This window comes from Pseudorasbora parva, chromosome 22 (genome assembly GCF_024679245.1).
Source record: "Pseudorasbora parva isolate DD20220531a chromosome 22, ASM2467924v1, whole genome shotgun sequence".
Lineage (NCBI taxonomy): Eukaryota > Metazoa > Chordata > Actinopteri > Cypriniformes > Gobionidae > Pseudorasbora > Pseudorasbora parva.
In genome coordinates, this window is record NC_090193.1 from 35,346,950 (window position 1) to 35,367,679 (window position 20,730).

Here is a 20,730-nt window from a genome sequence, read left to right on the forward strand (position 1 = left end):
ACAATTGGATGTTTGAATCTTTTTAGCGAATCATTTTGTTGGAGTGAATCGGTTCGCTTAAAATCATTAGTCGATTGGTGTTTTTTTTTTTTTTTTGGGGGGGGGGGGGGGGGGGGGGGGGGACACAAGCACTGATCTCCCATAAATTTTTTTGGGCGGTTCGTTCAATCAATGGAGTTCTCAAAAGTTGTTTATTGTCATTAAACATTTTGTTAGGTTTGTATAAATTGTAGTTTGTTTATTTTAATTTAGGTAGCCTACAAAAGCAGGCTCCAGCTTCACAATATGATTTCCCACGGATTTCCTTTGATCTATTCATAAGATAATTAACCAGAAGCATAGGCTACTGGACGCAAACATCTTTTTATCTAAACGAATCGGTTTGACCGAATCTTTCAAAAGAACCGATTTGAAATCGACTCGGTCGTGAATCTTACAAGCATCACTCCGCGTTCACTCTGAACACACGACTACAATAAGTTTGGAGAAGTTTTCTTCTGCCTAGTGTGAATTGCGCTGTGTAGCTAAATTCTGAAGAAACACTTTCTCCGATATGAAACATCTTCTTAATGAACGGATATGCGCTTTATTCCGCTGTAACTGGCAGCATACTTTCACATACTGGAGTGTGTTCTTCAGTTTTGGACTCTGTGTCGCTTTTCTGGGTCCGACCATTCTGGACCTGAGATGTCAGACTCAGTCCACCCTACAGGAGATCACCTTGGTCTTCTTCTCACAACAGTTTTTCCTCTTTATTGGAAGCACCATTGGTGGTTTCTTCAGTAAAACGTAAGTATTGTGGAGGGATACATAGCTAACAGCAGTATTTGTGTCGTAAGATTTAATTGGACCAATATGGAATATAGAATGTCGTAGGCTATAAAATAATTTTAAAACAAAAAAAAAGAAATGTTACCCCTAAAGTGATACACTGCCCGGTATAAACACTCGATTATAAACACTGCCGTTCAAATGTTTTTGATAAGTAAAAAACACTAATATTTTGAAATATTATTCAATTGTAAAATAACTTTTCTATTTGAAAATATTTTAAAATGTAATTTATGTATGTGGTGTAAAGCTGAATAGAACAGAAAGTTATAGAAAGTGAACAGAAAGTTCAAAAGAACAGTTTTTTTTCTGAAGTGGAAAGCTTTTGCAGCATTGTACAGTTCAAAATAACTTAAAGAAAATAATACATTTATTCAGCAAGAATTAAAATGATCAAAAGTGACAGTAAAGACATTTATAATGTTACAAACGATTATATTTAATAAATGTTGTTCTTCTAAACATTCTGTTCATCAAAGAATCCTGAAAAAAAGTTTTGCACAACTGTTTTCAACATTGATAATAAATCATAAATGTTTCTTGACTCTTGAGCAGGAATAAATTACATGTTAATACTTTTTTCACAATAAACTATATATATATATATATATATATATATATATATATATATATATATATATATATATATATATATATATATATATATATATAATAAATGCAGCTTTGGTGAGCATAAGATCTGAATGGCAGTGTATCTATGCTGAATATTTTTGTAAATTATGTCAATTATTACTGTATATTATTATTGCATTTGCAGATTATTACTGTATGATGCTGATATTAAAACCCATTCTGTGTTGTGTTTAATCTGATTCCTACACAAAATCCAGTCTAATGTAAGCTGCCCTGATATCATCCGCCTCTAATACCATTCAAATAAATGTTGATAAAGTAAATATTGCAGTAAAAAACTTTTCCACTCCTATATTGTACTCCTTGTAACTTCCTCATGAGATAAGGCATTTCAAATGTGTCCTACCCATATCTAAATATGATAGTAAACTTTTTGCAGCCTTTAAACTTTGTAACAGTTATGATTATCAGATTTCTTTGGGAATGACCCATCCGTGGCCTCGGTCTGGAAAAGTGGTCATGTGCTCATTAAAGTTGTGCTTTCTCACTGATCTGGGACTCGAGCCATAAAATCACACGCTGGCCTGCTGTTGTTTTGCCTGACAGATAAAGAAATGCACTTTCATTTTTCCAACGTTTGCCAAATATGCTTTTTTGCATGGTTTGGAACAATATTTACTTGTTTAAAGAGACCGTGTAACTCTAATTTTATATGTATAAGCAAATATTTCCGTGGCATAGTTTACACTGCTGTTTATATTTGTTTACAGTTTGTTTTGTTGGTTAGTTACCTTAGACCCTTACATTACCGGAAGGTGTCCATGTGTAGTATTGACTGAAAGTAAAACTAGTAAAACTATGCAAATACTAGCTAGCATGGCTGTAGCAATAGATAATACTCTCTTTCTCTCATGATTTGACCCTCAGATCTCCTTTAACTGCTTTTATTTGGACACTTGATGGCTCTGTGTCAGACTACAGTAGTTGCAACACATTTTTATATTGGTTTTCCTCATTACAGATAGTCATATTACTTCATCTCAGTGGGTTTGTGTACAGTTGTCTTGTAAAAGATCTTTATCTATTTTTTTACAGACCTAAATATATTTAAACAGAACATGCTCCATGTTTACTTCTGCCTGTTTTGCTTCATGGTGAGAGAGTTTGTGGTGTGAAACTTTTTAAGTTTCATTTAAAAATGAAAATTCTGTTATTAATTAATTATTTGCCCTCATGTTGATTTAAACAAGAAAGACTTGTGTTCATCTTCAGATATTTTGGATGAAACAAAGTGTCATGCTTCACATCACGTTTGAGCTTTGAAAAAAATGAGGTTCATTCTCGTGTTACGCAGCGCGTTTCATCTCTCTCAAGAACCAATGAGGTTCATTCTCGTGTTACGCAGCGCGTTTCATCTCTCTCAAGAACCAATGAGGTTTATTCTCGTGTTACGCAGCGCGTTTCATCTCCCTCAAGAACCAATGAGGTTCATTCTCGTGTTACGCATCACGTTTGAGCTTCCTCAAGAACCGATGAGGTTCATTCTCGTGTTACGCAGCGCGTTTCATCTCTCTCAAGAACCAATGAGGTTCATTCTCGTGTTACGCAGCGCGTTTCATCTCTCTCAAGAACCAATGAGGTTCATTCTCGTGTTACGCAGCGCGTTTCATCTCTCTCAAGAACCAATGAGGTTCATTCTCGTGTTACGCAGCGCGTTTCATCTCTCTCAAGAACCAATGAGTTTCATTCTCGTGTTACGCAGCGCGTTTCATCTCTCTCAAGAACCAATGAGGTTCATTCTCGTGTTACGCAGCGCGTTTCATCTCTCTCAAGAACCAATGAGGTTCATTCTCGTGTTACGCAGCGCGTTTCATCTCTCTCAAGAACCAATGAGGTTTATTCTCGTGTTACGCAGCGCGTTTCATCTCCCTCAAGAACCAATGAGGTTCATTCTCGTGTTACGCATCACGTTTGAGCTTCCTCAAGAACCGATGAGGTTCATTCTCGTGTTACGCAGCGCGTTTCATCTCTCTCAAGAACCAATGAGGTTCATTCTCGTGTTACGCAGCGCGTTTCATCTCTCTCAAGAACCAATGAGGTTCATTCTCGTGTTACGCAGCGCGTTTCATCTCTCTCAAGAACCAATGAGTTTCATTCTCGTGTTACGCAGCGCGTTTCATCTCTCTCAAGAACCAATGAGGTTCATTCTCGTGTTACGCAGCGCGTTTCATCTCTCTCAAGAACCAATGAGGTTCATTCTCGTGTTACGCAGCGCGTTTCATCTCTCTCAAGAACCAATGAGGTTCATTCTCGTGTTACGCAGCGCGTTTCATCTCTCTCAAGAACCAATGAGGTTCATTCTCGTGTTACGCATCACGTTTGAGCTTCCTCAAGAACCAATGAGGTTCATTCTCGTGTTACGCAGCGCGTTTCATCTCCCTCAAGAACCAATGAGGTTCATTCTCGTGTTACGCAGCGCGTTTCATCTCCCTCAAGAACCAATGAGGTTCATTCTCGTGTTACGCAGCGCGTTTCATCTCCCTCAAGAACCAATGAGGTTCATTCTCGTGTTACGCAGCGCGTTTCATCTCCCTCAAGAACCAATGAGGTTCATTCTCGTGTTACGCAGCGCGTTTCATCTCCCTCAAGAACCAATGAGGTTCATTCTCGTGTTACGCAGCGCGTTTCATCTCCATCATTTTTAGATGAACTGTCCCTTTAAAACTGATAGAAAGTAAATGTGTCACATACCCATCTGTTATCTGTAGAAGCAGCATTTGATAAGCCATGCAAACAGAATTTAATTAGGCCAAGGTGAAAATGAAGTCAGAGACGCCAGAAAGAAAAACTTTTTTTCTAAAAACTTACCCGAGGCTGTTTCAGGTGGTATGTGTTTGAAACTTTTCTTTATAACATACTACTAAACATGCTCAGTCACTCTATTTAAGTGTTATGCCACCCAACCCTGACTACTAGTACTATTACTTTTATGTATTTTTGTTTATGCCTTGTTTTTAACCCCCCAATGTCCTTTTTGTTTGTCTCAGGCTTGTGAATTCTTTGTCAGCTTTGGCTCTGTCCACACTCATCATCTCTGTGGTTTTTGCCATCATCCCACTATGCCATAAGCTGCTCATGTTGGCGTTTGCCTTGGCAGTGTCTGGTCTTGCCATGGGCATCATTGACACCATATCCAACCTACAACTGGTCAAGATCTACCAGAAAGACTCCACTGTTTTTCTGCAGGTTAGTGTATTCAGTCAAATGGTATCTGAAACGCTGTGGTATTTCACATTCACGTCTAAATGAAGTCCTTGCACGCAATGTACTCTGATCATTTACTTTAAGCAGAAAATTGTTGTTTTTTTACCCACCCTTGAAACCTGTTTGACTTTTACAAAAATGAGTACAAAGGAAGTTATTATGAAAATGTCAGTTACTCATTCCAAAAATATGATAATCACTGAAAACAATTTTGCTTGTTTTGTTTTAAAAAATAAAATAAAAATACTACATATTAGGCCAGGATTTGAGCAAATTAAATAAACATGCAAACTCAAGTCTTATATCATATATTTTTCTATTTCAAAAAGAAGTCTCTGGTGCTCACTAAGGCTGCATTTATTTGATCAAAACTACAGTAAAACTGTCAAATATTATTACAATATAAAAAAAACTTTGAATATGTAATATATTATAATTTAATTATGTGATTAAAGCTGAATTTTCTGCATTATTACTCCAGTCTACATTCACATATTTTAGAAATCATTCTAATATGATCATTTGATATGATGAATCAATTATTGCTGCTCAAGAACAGCCTTTAATTTAAATATTCAAACTTATAAGTTATAGTTATTATTAATAATTATATATATATATATATATATATATATATATATATATATATATATATATATATATATATATATACTTTTTAACACTTATAATAATAACTATAAGTTATAAGTATATATTTAGGGCCGGGACTCGATTAAAAAAATTAATCTAATTAATTATAGGCTATATATATATATATATATATATATATATATATATATATATATATATATATATATATATATATATATATATATATATATATATATATATATATTATATAGGGCATAAAGCATGAGCATTTTGGCACACTACACAGTTTTTCCTCATTGAATACAGTGCTTACTCACTAAGTAAATCTCATTACATGGCAATTCATGATGACTTTCAACACATTTTACACTTGAAATCATCACTGGCCATGTTGAGTCATAATTTAAGGGGTGGGGGGGGTCACTCACAAGAAATTAAACTTTGTTGTGAATGATTGTGGGTGTTAAATTTAGCATTTGAAACTATTTATATTAAAGAAGATGATTGATATGCAGATTAAATTGTAGGTTTGTTTGAGCTGATGTGTTTTTCTCATCATTGGCATTCATCCCTCACACATACGGAGAGCAAAATGCAAAAATATTACCCACTTCTGAAGTCGTGATTACAAGCTCATCAGATTCAAATGCTTTGTTGTCGGAAAGAATAGAAACCATGGGGGACGCCAGGTTTATTCATGCTTATTTATTGGGAAAATCTTATTAAAGCCAAAATTATATTAAGAGTCCTATTCATTGACAATCATAAACCTTTACCACGCTATCAAGATGAGATTCTGCTATTTCAGTCCAGTATTGTTGTTTTATATATATATATCAAAATCATTCCTGAGCTTCCTAGTGGTAAATACAAGAGGGCATCCATGTCCAATTATTATCTAGAAAACTCGTATTTACAATAATTCTGATAGCATGTTAAGGTACCATTAATCCTCAAACTACTTAAAGACATCTTAAAAAACAAGCTATATGCAAAATCTATAGGATACTGTTAGGCACTCACAGAACCAGTTTCATTATTATTGTAAAGATTCCACTTTGTCATTTTAGAAATTCCACATTATGCTTTAAGTAAAAAAGGAAGTAGACCCTCAGTTTTCAAAAGGGTTAAAAATTCTTAACAAAAAAGCAAACCACACCAGTCTTGCAGCTATTCAGAGCTATAACAATAGGGAGTGTGATGTTGCTGTACCAGTTTCATAAATATGAAATTGATATTTCATACACAGCTTGTTTATTTGTGCCAATTAAATACATTGTTACATTAGCACTCTTGGAATGCTGTCTGTACAGTCATATATTACAGGATTTGTTTTTGTTTTTTAAAGATAAACTTGCACAATACTTTCATGAGTTACAGATATATATAGTGTAATCAAACATAATCGATCACACACTGATGTATAGTCATATTGAAACAATATGACACAAAAGGGCATGACTTATTGAATTTACCATGGTTGTAAAATTACTGTGGTGCGTATCTTGAGTGGTTTATTCTGTTTGAAACCTATCAATATTAAAAAACACCAGGGTTATTATTAACTAAAATGATTAAAAACATTTTTGATGATTGAGATAAAATTTTAAATAAAATAATACAAAAATTTATATAAAATGATTAAGCAAAAAACTAAATGAAAATTAGAAATGTTGCAGATGGAAATAAGTAAACTAAAAAAAAATCAATATTTAAAAAACTGGGTTATTAACTAAAATTATTCAAAAATGTTGATAATTGAAATAAAGCTAAAATATAAAATAAAATAATAAAACAAAAAGAAATTAAGTGAAAAACTAAATAAAAATGAAATGCTGCCAAAGGAAATGAGTAGATAAAAATTATGTTTATGTTTTCTTGTAATATTAGCATTTAGGTTTAATGTAATTTTTATTTCATTTTTAATTATTTTTAATAAAAGTATGGCATAAAAATTTTTTGAAATGGAAATAAACAATAAAAGCTAATTAAAAGTATAGATACAAACGACTGGAATATTAATAATGTTACATAACAATCAATAACATATCAATGTTCAATAAATAATATAATTTATTATTTTTCATTAGGTTTATTACCATAACGATAAGCTGTTTCAAGCATCATTATATTTTGGCATATAAACATATCGATATTAAAAACACCAGGGTTATTATTGTTAACTAAACCATTAAAAATAAAAATAAAATAGTTTTTTAACTGAAATAAAGCAAAATAAACAAAACAAAACGTAAATGTTAGGTGAAAACCTATTTGAAAATTCGAAGTAAACTAAAACAAAAATAAATAGCAAACCTAAATAGTATTATTACAAGAAAAAGTATACACCATTTTGATTTACTTTTAATAAAAGTATGACATAAAAAATAAAAATTTTAAAATAATAAATACATTTTTGGAAATAAACGCTTATTAAAAAAACAAAACAAAAAAACAAATAGAATATACAGTCTTGTTCAAAATAATAGCAGTACAAAGTGACTAACCAGAATAATCAAGGTTTTGAGTATATTTTTTATTGCTACGTGGCAAACAAGTTACCAGTAGGTTCAGTAGATTCTCAGAAAACAAATGAGACCCAGCATTCATGATATGCACGCTCTTAAGGCTGTGCAATTGGGCAATTAGTTGAAAGGGGTGTGTTCAAAAAAATAGCAGTGTCTACCTTTGACTGTACAAACTCAAAACTATTTTGTACAAACATTTTTTTTTTCTGGGATTTAGCAATCCTGTGAATCACTAAACTAATATTTAGTTTTTTAAAACTGCTTGACATCTGTGTGGCATGGAGTCAACCAACTTGTGGCACCTCTCAGCTGTTATTCCACTCCATGATTCTTTAACAACATTCCACAATTCATTCACATTTCTTGGTTTTGCTTCAGAAACAGCATTTTTGATATCACCCCACAAGTTCTCAATTGGATTAAGGTCTGGAGATTGGGCTGGCCACTCCATAACATTAATTTTGTTGGTTTGGAACCAAGACTTTGCCCGTTTACTAGTGTGTTTTGGGTCATTGTCTTGTTGAAACAACCGTTTCAAGGGCATGTCCTCTTCAGCATAGGGCAACATGACCTCTTCAAGTATTTTAACATATGCAAACTGATCCATGATCCCTGGTATGCGATAAATAGGCCCAACACCATAGTAGGAGAAACATGCCCATATCATGATGCTTGCACCTCCATGCTTCACTGTCTTCACTGTGTACTGTGGCTTGAATTCAGAGTTTGGGGGTCGTCTCACAAACTGCCTGTGGCCCTTGGACCCAAAAAGAACAATTTTACTCTCATCAGTCCACAAAATGTTCCTCCATTTCTCTTTAGGCCAGTTGATGTGTTCTTTGGCAAATTGTAATCTCTTCTGCACATGCCTTTTTTTTAACAGAGGGACTTTGCGGGGGATTCTTGAAAATAGATTAGCTTCACACAGACGTCTTCTAACTGTCACAGTACTTACAGGTAACTCCAGACTGTCTTTGATCATCCTGGAGGTGATCATTGGCTGAGCCTTTGCCATTCTGGTTATTCTTCTATCCATTTTGATGGTTGTCTTCCGTTTTCTTCCACGTCTCTCTGGTTTTGCTCTCCATTTTAAGGCATTGGAGATCATTTTAGCTGAACAGCCTATCATTTTTTGCACTTCTTTATAGGTTTTCCCCTCTCTAATCAACTTTTTAATCAAAGTGCGCTGTTCTTCTGAACAATGTCTTGAACGACCCATTTTCCTCAGCTTTCAAATGCATGTTCAACAAGTGTTGGCTTCATCCTTAAATAGGGGCCACCTGATTCACACCTGTTTCTTCACAAAATTGATGACCTCAGTGATTGAATGCCACACTGCTATTTTTTTGAACACACCCCTTTCAACTAATTCAACTAATTGCCCAATTGCACAGCCTTAAGAGCGTGCATATCATGAATGCTGGGTCTCATTTGTTTTCTGAGAATTTACTGAACCTACTGGTAACTTGTTTGCCACGTAGCAATAAAAAATATACTAAAAACCTTGATTATTCTGGTTAGTCACATTGTACTGCTATTATTTTGAACAAGACTGTAAATAATGCTAAAGTAACACATCAAGGATCGATCAAATAATATAATTTTTCATTAGGTTAATTAGCATAACTATATCATTGAATCTTGGCATATTATAATATTTCATCACAAGGCATGTTTTAGGCATGACACAAAGTGAGCATCACTCAACCGCCTTAAACACGCATCCAATTAGACTGTTTCATAAACTTGCTCTGTGAGAATCTTGTGTCAGAAGAACATCATCGCTGCTTCTCCTCCATCTTCTCTTCCAGGCCCTTCATTTCTTTGTAGGTCTCGGGGCGTTAGTGAGTCCCCTCATCGCTGACCCCTTCCTGTCTGAGACCAGCTGTGTGATTGGGAACAGCAGCGCCAATGCAACATCGTTAACGCACCTGAGGAACAAACTCACAGGCAGGCTTATGCCCAACGAGTCCATTGTCCACCTCCACACCGAGGGACAGGTGGTCACCAACGTCTCCTACGCCTTCTGGATCATGGCTCTCATCAATGTAAGTTCCAGCTGTCTTGAGTTTTGACATTGTATTCAAAGGATTTTAAGAGTGGCATGCAATCAGAACAATAGCTGATGGATTATTGTAACAATGGCAACGTGATTTTGAATCACGTGTATGCACACTATACTGTCCATGTCCAGAAAGGGAATAAAAACATCATCAGAGTAGTCCATATGTGACATCAGTTAGTTCATTAGAGTCTCTTGAAGCATCGAAAATACATTTTGGTCCAAAAATAACAACTACGACTTTACTTAGCATTGTCTTCTCTTCCGCGTTTGTGTTCAATCCTCAAATAAAGATTCAAACGGTTATGAATCAGCGGATTGATTCATGATTCGGATCGCGTGTCAAACTGCTGAAATCACGTGACATTGGCGATCGGAATCATGAACACGGGTGTGGAACGACATTAGGGTGAGTCATTAATGACATAAATTTCATTTTTGGGTGAACTAACCCTATAACTTACTAAAGTTCCAGTGATCCACGGATATTGACATGCAGTCAGGTATCACGTTTCCTGACATTGAGATGTGCCTTGTTAGGGGTTAACAGCTTATGGACCAGTAGTGAAGAAAGGAAGACAGAGTCAGGATTGCAATTAATTTAAAGAAAGATCTACTTAAGAATAGATTGCAGTTTCAAAAGCAGAAGCCAGCTTCAAGTCTCACAAGGAGTTTGTAGGCCGCGCTCCCTCTCTCACCGTCTCGTTGCCTCGCCCTATCGTACATACAATTGTCCCAACAGTTATACCGTTTTCAAGGTCTTATCCACGTCGTTACTGCACTGTGGATGCTTCTGATTGGCTCAGAGACAATGCACAGTCATGGTAAATTTCCACTCGAGTTAGTTCATCTGATGCACGTTTCCACTGGTGTGTCACTTGTTGACGCTTTCACCCCAGAATTAGGCCCATAGTGACCTTCCAGATCTGGAGCAGGCACCCAGAACAACAAGTCCATCCATCTCTTAGGGAGCCTATTGTACACCATTCTCAACACTGATCTGTAACAGAGAATATTGCGCACATACACAGATACACAGTCTCTCCAAGGTTGGAGCTGATTAAGCTCCAGTTCTAACCAGTTCTTACCAAAACATACTGATAGCATGTGCTTTCTTTCAGTAAGAGGGACACACAATAGTACAGGCAATATTCATCTTGAGTCTTTAGTCTTTCAGTAAAAGTAAATATAAAAGGAATAAAATATAATAAATTAAATGAAAGACAAATCCATATTTTATCTCTGGAAGCCGGGCTAAGTGAGCAAACCCTGTTACTGCACTCCTGACATGTTAGGGGTGTGTGATGCCTCCAAAATCCAAACACACGACCTTGTTGCCAGTGTTTTGTGACACATCACACATCTCTAGGCCAGACCCTCAGTCACTCCTCAGAGACCAAATACACACTTTAGAAAACAAGAAACTAAAGCAAAATCATAACTGGATAGAATCATTATAATATAGGATAAATATTGATTAAAGTTTTGATTATGAAGTTAATTAGGATATAAATATATACAGGTATATTGAAGCGGCAGTGGATTTCAGAATCCCCTCTTCATTATATATATATAAACTGAATAAAAAATGTAAAAGTAGTGACTTTTTGTCTCAGAATTGCGAGATATAAACTTTGAGGTAAATAAAAACTGACCTGAATCGCAAGTTTATATCTCCATACCATTCTGAGAAATTGCAAGAAAAAAGTCGTAAATATTTTTTTTTTTTTCAAAATGTAGGGTCAGAATGATTTTTTTATTAAATGTATCAAAAATGGCAGTAAAGACATTTATAATGTTACAAATGCTGTTATTTTGAACTTTGTTATCAAAGAATCTTATGAAAAAAAGAATCACTGTTTCCATAAAAATATTAAGTTACACAACTGTTTTCAAACTCGATAATAATAATTATAATAAATATTTCTTGAGCAGCAAATCATCCTATTAGAATGATTTCTGAAGGATCACGTGACACTGAAGACTGGAATAATGATGCTGAAAATTCAGCTTTGATCACAGAAATAAATTGCATTTTAAAATATATTCAAATAGAAAACATTAAATATATTACCTATGAGCATAAGATACTTTTTTCAGAAACAAATCTTTAGAGACCCCAAACATGTGAATGGCAGAATCTCTATTTATTCAAATAAAAATAAATAATTTATTGAAAAAGTTTCATGCAAGAACACAAATGCTAGTTAAATAATAATTTTATGTTTTCTACTGAATGAACAAGGATGATATTTGGTTATATTTTCTGCATCTGAGTGATGCTGAAAACGATTCCTGAACTGTTTATTGATTGTAATGGACGGTTTGAAACTGTTCTGATCGGACAGCATCGGAAGTTTAAATTAGTCCGTATACATTCACACTAGGCTACTATGTTTTAATTAATGTTGCTGCTTAAGGTTTCCATCAGCGTCCATCAAGTCTTCATTATTATAGTGTATATAGAGTTTTATGAATGCTTTGCAAATTGGTTTAGCAGAACCCTTTTAAGAACACCTGTTCAAAAGAATGATTCCTTTATGAATCAGATATGCCTAATTCAGTGTCCTTATGCTCTGTCTTGTCTTTGTGTAGCTTCCGGTACCCATCGCGATATTCGTCCTGATGTATCGCGAGCGGCTGTTCGCGTGCGGATCTGACCCCAGTCGACGTTTACTCAACGGAGACGTGTTGGCGATGAAAACCTGGGGAACCAGCACAGGTCTGTCAGAAGACACTGGACATCAGAAAGAGACTTCCAGAAGTAAGACTGACGTTGATTAAATAATGGCCATGTTGGGTCAGACACGAACGGCATGTACGCAAGGGCACGCGAGTCAGAAACAGGGCCAGCCAAACATGCTGTTAGACGTGCATAACAGCCAGAAAGGATGTTGTTGTAATCGTTCAAGCTCTTCTGTCTCTCCAGGCCACGTAGACGTGTTCAGCTGCTGTCTCCTTGGCAACACGCGCGGCTTTCCGCTGTCTTTCTTTGGGATCCATATCCTCGGGGGTCTGGTGCTCTTCTGTTTTGACGGTATAGTGGTAAGCAGGATTAGCACTTCACAGCCGCTTCAGCTCTGTAATTGAACAGTATTTGCTTAATTACTTGAAGTCATGTATTATTTAATCTCACGCTCCTCAGGGCTCATACACAGGCTTCGTGTACACCTACGCAGTGGAGCCCCCTATGAATCTACCTCACAAGACCGCCGGCTACTTGACCTGCGTCTTCTGGGCGGCTATTACCGTCGGCCGCCTGTCCGCCATACCCCTGTCTTACCACTTTAAACCCGTCCGATTGCTCACCATCAGTCAGGTGTGTAACGCAGGGCATATACACTAGCGTTTGAAAGTCTGAGGTCAGTTCCATTTGTTCTTATAGTTTTAAAAGAAGTATCTAATGGCAAAAAAACTGCATTGGTTTGATCTGTAATATTTTGAAGAACTTCTGTTTAACATGTTTTTAAATGTAATTTATTACTGTTCATTACTCCAGTCTACAGTGTCCCATGATCCTTCAGAAATAACATGATGATTTGCTGCTCAAGAAACATTTATTATTATTAACATATATTTTAATTTTTTTATAAACGTCACGTTTAATCAATGTATAAAAATATTTGTATTTACTCCAGACATTTAAATAGTAGTGTTATACGGTGTTATATATAAAAATATTAATCTGCACAACTGTTTTCAACCTCAGTTATAATAATACATTTTATAATTTCTAAACAGCAAATCATCATATCAGAATGATTTCTGAAGGATCATGTGACACTGAAGACATGAGTTGATGACATCACAGGAATATATTTAATTTTACAATATATTCAAATATATATTTTTTTAATAATATTTTACAATCTACTATTTTGACTGTATTTTTGATCAAATAAATTCAGCCTTGTTGAGCAGAAGAGGCTTTTTCGAAAACATTAAAAATATGTTGTGTTTTACATTTGACCAATAGTAAAATTGTGAAAATTAAAGGAACACTCCTCCGGTTTTAGAAATAGGGCTTATTCAGCTTCTTTCCTACATTTAGATATGTGGGCAAATGCATTTTTTGTCTCAGTGCATGCATTGTTTTACTTAGGCAGGGTCGCCGCTAGGATTCCATTCATTATGTTAGCTTAGCATAATTAATGGAATCCTATGTTTCCAGCTAGCATGTCCCGAGTAACAACACCTAATTACTTCTTGTGGCCTGCGTATTCACACCAAGTACAAATAGCGATGCAGGCGAAGCACTGCTACCTGGACGCAGAGATATCACGGCTCTCATCCTCACGTCCTCCGGCTGTTGAGCGATCGCAGTGTGTTGCGTTATATCTCTGAGCCCAAGTAGCAGTGCTTCGTCTGTGCTTCCCCATAATATAGTCCCAAGTCAACATCTGCCTAGGAAATCGCCTAGTGTTAATCTGCATCGCTACTCGTTGTGAATATGCAGGCCACAAGAAGTAATTAGGTGTTGTTACTCGGGACATGCTAACTGGCAACATAGGATTCCATTCATTATGCTAAGCTAAACTAGCGGCGACCCTGCCAAACTAAAACAATGCATGCACTGAGACAAAAATGCATTTTCCCACATATCTAAATGTAGGAAAGTAGCTGAATAAGCCCTATTTCTAAAACCGGTGGAGTGTTCATTTAACAGAAATAAAGAATAGGCTCATAGTAAATTATTAAAATACTGAATTTGAATGTAATGTTAGTTATCATTTTCTGTAAGTATTATTATTATTATTATTCCAGTTTTAATCATCATTACAGAGTATTATAGTGAAAGCGGTGTAGAAATGTGAAGATCTGTGAAACTTGACAACAATAACCAAGAGAGGCGGAGCTTAGCGAAGCATCATTTATCTGTCCATTACATGCTCTCTTCAGTCACAAACTCATGTTAAATACAATGGACTATAAAAGTGGTTTACACTATCAAACAGGTGTGTCACCCACAATGCACCAAGGGAAACCATGAACAGGAACAAACATCCTTATTCTGCATCCTGCTCTGCCCTGTCCATTTGCCAGTTGGGACATTTGTTTATCTGGTGTGTCTGAGGCTCCTTTGTCATTCCATGCTTTTATTTGCAGCAAAAGTTTATGACAGCGGGCTGCTTAATTTCCGTTCCTCTGCTGATAAAGCAGAGGTGTTGACCTCAAATAACAAAGGCTTCATTGCTGGTGCGTGTCCAAATGCAAAAACTCCCTCTTCTGTTCTGTCGTAGGTGGGTGTGATAGTCACACTACTTCTGCTGCTGATCTTCTCCAACAGTAGTGTGTTCCTCTTCATCGGCACCTGCTGTCTCGGCCTATTTATAAGCAGTATTTTCCCCTGCATGCTAGCGCTCACTGAAGACATCCTGGAGTACAAAGGTATTGCGACAGATGGACCGCCGCTGTCTCCGGCAATGTTAAATCGCCTTTTTGTCTATGGCTTTCATTGATTTGACAGTAGCCATTGGTGGTTTTGCAGTTCAGTATTGACTCAAGGTTTACCGCTGAGTCCAAGGCAACAGAAGCCTCCCCGTTTAATTCTTTCCACTGTTGGCCTTGTGGGACGGGTCGGCCTGAAAGGTCTCGTCTTATGGCAGAGACAATCCTTTTTAAGCCCAGCGGTCAAAGCCTCTGGGAGAAATTATTTTGAAATAAATGTCTAATTACTGAGCCCTCTGTACGGAGCAACTTTGGGGATTGGTTAGGATAGAGCGATTAAAAGTATCATCATCATTAAAAACCTCCTGCGGATCTGGACCTTAAATGAATGAATGGACTGGTCGCAGCTGTAGCAGATGTTGAAATTCATATGGATACAAAAACGAGATGAACCACTCGAAGAAAAAATAAATGCAAGAAATCCCATCGCTGCTTTAAGCTTATTGAGAGACATCATGAGTGTGTTAAACGGATCTGCCTTAAAAATGCAATGTGAGTTTACATAGGGCTTTATGATTCAATAAAATTGAGCCAAAAGAACAATATTGCAACAATCTAAATATATTTTGTTATTTGGGAACGAAACTATTTTTCCAAACTTGTAATTAATAGCGCTTGCCAGCAAAAGAGAAGCTTTAAGGTCTCCCTGAGGTTTAATGTTTGAAAGTTAAGAAATTAAGTCAGCCATAAATATTTGTTGTACTGTAAAATACAGTTATCATTATATTACTTTTCTTAAATACTCAGATTTTATTTTACAGTGAAATATTAAAAAGTATTTTTTAGTGGTCAAATCGATAAATCATATCGAACATAAGTGTATTTTAATATAATGTGTATATGTGTGCGTGAGTGTGTATATATATATATATATATATATATATATATATTTATAGAGAGAGAGAGAGAGAGAGAGAGAGAGACCCATTTTATATATATATATATATATATATATATATATATATATATATATATATATATATATACTGTATATGGACTACACACACAAAATATTTAAATATAATACTAATATTTAAATAAAAATGTAACACATAATTTTGTTAGATGCGATTAATCAATTTGACGGCCTTAATAATGTTTGTTTAATATTTATATTAATATTTATCATATTTATCATTTTGTCATTTTTATATAATCACAAAATCCTCTACCAAACTGCGCATACCTACAGACAAGAAGTTTTTTTGGTTTTAAATCACATTTTATATCAATCAATTTCTATCAGAATAATTGCATTTACATTTTTCCTTAAATCATCTTAGGTCTCCTTAAAGGGGTGATGAATTGAGAAATCAGCTTTCCCTTGAGCTTTTGATATATCTGATATTTTAAGAATATCCTGTAAGTTTCAGAGCTGAAAACTTCCTTGTTAGTCAAAGAAAAGCTTTTATAGACACCAGGCCCAGAAAATGAGGCTCTCAAATCAGTGACGTATTAGAAGGGTGAAACCCCGCCTCTATTTATACTTCTTTAGCCCCGCCCACCGACTCATGGAGCTAAAATGATCGCGTTAACGAGCAATAAACACGCCGAAGATAATCGTGTGTAAACAAGACTCAGGTCGACACTGGATTTAATGACATATTGAGATTAAAACACAAAGCTGTCTCTTCTATATTGTATACGACAGGAATAGTGCGGCACACTTACGTGAGTAAAACATGTTTTCTATATGCGATAGTAGCTATTGCATTGTTACAGATCGTATTGATTAAGTGTACGTGACGTGTCTAACAGAGCATACCAGCAACTGTCACAGGCTGGAGAATCCCTTATTTGCAACTATCCCATATAGTTGCGCCTATATCCGCCGATAAGGTGGGCCAAGTAATAAAAGAATGAATCAGTGTTTTGGAGAGACCCTGAAAACCTGTGTAGAAAATTGTTTATTACTGAGTTATGATGTTTTTGAATGTAAAAACCATGCAAATTTCAAATTGACCTCAGACAACAGTATAAAAGTTCATGACACCTTTAATTCAGGTTCATTTTAGCTGAAGTTCTCAAACAATTGTCATTAGATTTTATTGGCAAGTTAATCTGCTGCATAATCTTGACAAAGAGTTTGAGTCTTGACAAAGAGTTTGAGTCTTGACAAAGATGGCCGCAGTTGAAAATCCGAGTTGATAGTTTGGTTTCATCTTCAGGTTGTGCCACCACAGTGCTGGTGACCGGTGCCGGGATGGGGGAGATGTTACTCCAGGTGCTCGTGGGTTCGGTAGGCCTGACTTATATCGCATTAGGAATTTAACCCCATGTTATGCCATGATGCTTTACCAACTAAGCTCAAAGTAAAACTGTTTGTAATTGTATTGATTTGAGTCTCTTCCCCCACCTCAGGTGATGCACTATCAAGGTAGCTTCAGCTTCCTGGTGTGTGGAATGCTCTTCGGCTGCCTGGGATTCGCATTCTTCATTTTACTGTACTTCGTCAAGCAAAATCACAGAAACTTCACAGAAGGTGCGCCGACTCTCTGAATGCACATTGCCGCTCATAACCGGGTGCATTTAGCGCAGGGGTGTCAAACTGTTCCTTTTTTTTATTTGACAGTTAGCCTTCCTTAAAGGGATAGGTCACCCAAAAATGAAAATTCTGTCATTATTTACTCACCCTCATGTTGTTCCAATCCTGTATGATTTTCTTTGTTCTGCTGAACACAAAATAAGATATTTGGAAGAATGTTTGTAACCAAGCAGAGAGCGCAACCATCTAAAGAATTTTCTCAATTTTCCCCCCCCACAGCTTTACCCAATAACTCCTATACGGAAAGACCAGAGGAAAATGGGATCAAGACCTGTTCTGATGCTGTGTTGAACTCATGAGACAGAGCAAAAAGCATCAATGGATCCTTAAAGGGTTAGTTCACCCAAAAATGAAATAGATGTCATTAATGACTCACCCTAATGTCGTTCCACACCCGTAAGACCTCCGTTCATCTTCAGAACACAGTTTAAGATATTTTATATTTAGTCCGAGAGCGTATGCAAGTGTATGCACACTATACTGTCCATGTCCAGAAAGGGAATAAAAACATCATCAGAGTAGTCCATATGAGACATCAGTTAGTTCATTAGAATCTCTTGAAGCATCGGAAATACATTTTGGTCCAAAAATCACAAAAACTACGACTTTATTCAGCATTGTCTTCTCTTCCGCGTTTGTGTTCAATCCTCAAATAAAGATTCAAACGGTCATGAATCAGTGAATCGATTCATGATTCGGATCGCTATTGTCACGTGATTTGAGCAGTTTCAGACATGAGATGAATCCTGTATTTCCGATGCTTCAAGAGATTCTAATGAACTAACTGATGTCTCATATGGACTACTCTGATGATGCTTTTATTCTCTTTCTGGACATGGACAGTATAGTGTGCATACACTTGCATACGCTCTCGGACTAAATATAAAATATCTTAAACTGTGTTCTGAAGATGAACGGAGGTCTTACGGGTGTGGAATGACATTAGGGTGAGGAGTTAATGACATCAATTTAATTATTGGGTGAACTAACCCTTTAAAAACGGAAAAGTTGGATGACAATAATGACGGAAGCAAAGGGACAATGGTGTCGTTGACTCAGGGACATTCCCATCGCTAATGGGACAGGAACAAATATGCTAAAGTCATGCAAATAATTGAATTCTTAAGCTAAAAAAAAAAAAACATGGAGTGTTAAAAGATCTTGAACTAAAGGTTTATTTTTGTATAGAAGTATTTTTGATGAATGAATGAAATGTGCAAGTCATAATCTAATCATGCTTGGTGGCAGCAATGTAATTTAATATGTGCAATACAGTAACTTTTCAAACAAATATATTGGCTTTGTGTTTATTGTCGGAAACACACTGACCAATCAGCAATTGAATGTAACCGGTGATTGAAGAAGATGGGTTCTTATTGGATCAACGTTACAATGTAAAAATACAGTTCAATTACATAAAGATTTTCTTTTAAAGCAACTGTTCTTCATAACTTCAATCAAATCCTATTGACAATTTTACAGATCAGCTGCCAATTTCTTCTCTGCCAAAGCCGATGTGCTCATAAACGCGTTTGTGGTGAACAGATTACGGTCAAAAGGACATCCTACTGTCTTCCTGGAAAAGTTTCCTTGTATTGTGTTGCACGGCTTCAGGTCTGACGGTCCCTCTAAAGCCAGTGACCTCTGCGTTCAGGTGGGCCAACCTGATTGTGAGAGGTTGATGTGTCAGCGTATTTCTCTTGGCCTGGGTACATTTTAATTCGTTTTTTTTTCTGGTTTACGCAGGTGTCAAACATGCTAACGTTAACACAAATGCAGCATAAATGAGGTCAGCTTTCTGCAGCTGTATTTGAAGAAGACACAAGCCAAAAAGTTGTACATTTGTTTGTTTTTTATATAGAAATCTTCCTTCCCTTCCAACATCCATAGATTAGTACAACAGGTACGCCGATGAACATAGATTTGTAAACATTTGAGCTGCTAAAGAGAGAGAATCTGAAAATACATTTGCACAAAAAAATATCGAAAACATTTGGTGTTGATATTGTACCATTACAGTAAAAAGTCACACTTTTAATTGCATCATCCTTTTTTCTTTCTTTTTTTTTGCTCATTAGAAACAAAATATTTTCCAAAAACAGTGCAGTTTTGACATGTCAACATTTAGAGGATGAGAAATCTGATTCTGTTAAAGTTTAACATTGGCACTTTTCATGAATAGGGTACAAAATAGGAATCTAAAAGAAGGTTGTCTGCGGAAAACGTTTGTCCACCTTTTAAGATATTAAATACATTATTATATATCGTTTAATTTTCTATTGTATGTGGCATTTCCCTTTTGTCGCCATTATTTTGGAAATGTCTGAATATGTAATTTTTGTTTCTTGCTATTAGAGTCGTATAATAAAAATACACCAGAATAGGTAACACATTTTCACTCAGAGAATAGTTTCTTTGGCCCATATGTTCATTTGTAGTCCTCTTTCATTTTGGTTTCATTTGTATTAATTAAAAACAAATTGGTTGAAAAAAATCTGATTGGTTAAGAATATAGTTAACACTACAACGTGTCCACATTTACAGTGGAATGATAATATGTAAATGTCTGTTCTGTCATTCTATACAAGAGTCCAAATAATGTCACTTGTCAGGGATAGTTCACCCAAAAATGAAATGTCATTCCAAACCTGAGACCCGATCGCTTTATATGATGAATAGAATTTCAGCTTTTATTCAGCTAAAACGTGTCAAGTAACACAAGAATGAATCTAACTGGTTCTTGCCAAAGCTCAAACGTCATGTGTAACACGAGAATGAACCTCATTGGTTCTTTTTGAAGCTCAAATGTGCTGCGTAACACAAGAATGAACCTCATTCTTTCTCAC

The 20,730-nt window shown here is 35.8% G+C and overlaps 1 protein-coding gene across 1 annotated transcript; it reads left to right on the forward strand.

The window, feature by feature from the left end:
* The first annotated feature begins 439 nt into the window (after window positions 1-439).
* mfsd4aa (major facilitator superfamily domain containing 4Aa) lies at window positions 440-18,183 on the forward strand. Its single transcript, XM_067431582.1, has 10 exons — window positions 440-789; window positions 4,473-4,671; window positions 9,641-9,877; window positions 12,487-12,655; window positions 12,821-12,936; window positions 13,037-13,210; window positions 15,132-15,279; window positions 17,508-17,578; window positions 17,701-17,821; window positions 18,104-18,183. The coding sequence occupies exons 1-10, from the start codon at window positions 554-556 to the stop codon at window positions 18,181-18,183; spliced, it is 1,551 nt and encodes a 516-aa protein (XP_067287683.1). The 5' UTR covers window positions 440-553.
* The last annotated feature ends 2,547 nt before the right edge of the window (window positions 18,184-20,730 follow it).

Excerpts from the sequence above, each read along its gene's own strand:
- mfsd4aa (XM_067431582.1), top strand. The coding sequence starts at position 554 with ATGAAACATCTTCTTAATGAACGGATATGCGCTTTATTCCGCTGTAAC. Across the intron at positions 12,656-12,820 it reads TCAGAAAGAGACTTCCAGAA|GCCACGTAGACGTGTTCAGC; the intron begins GTAAGACTGACG and ends CTGTCTCTCCAG. Across the intron at positions 12,937-13,036 it reads TCTGTTTTGACGGTATAGTG|GGCTCATACACAGGCTTCGT; the intron begins GTAAGCAGGATT and ends CACGCTCCTCAG.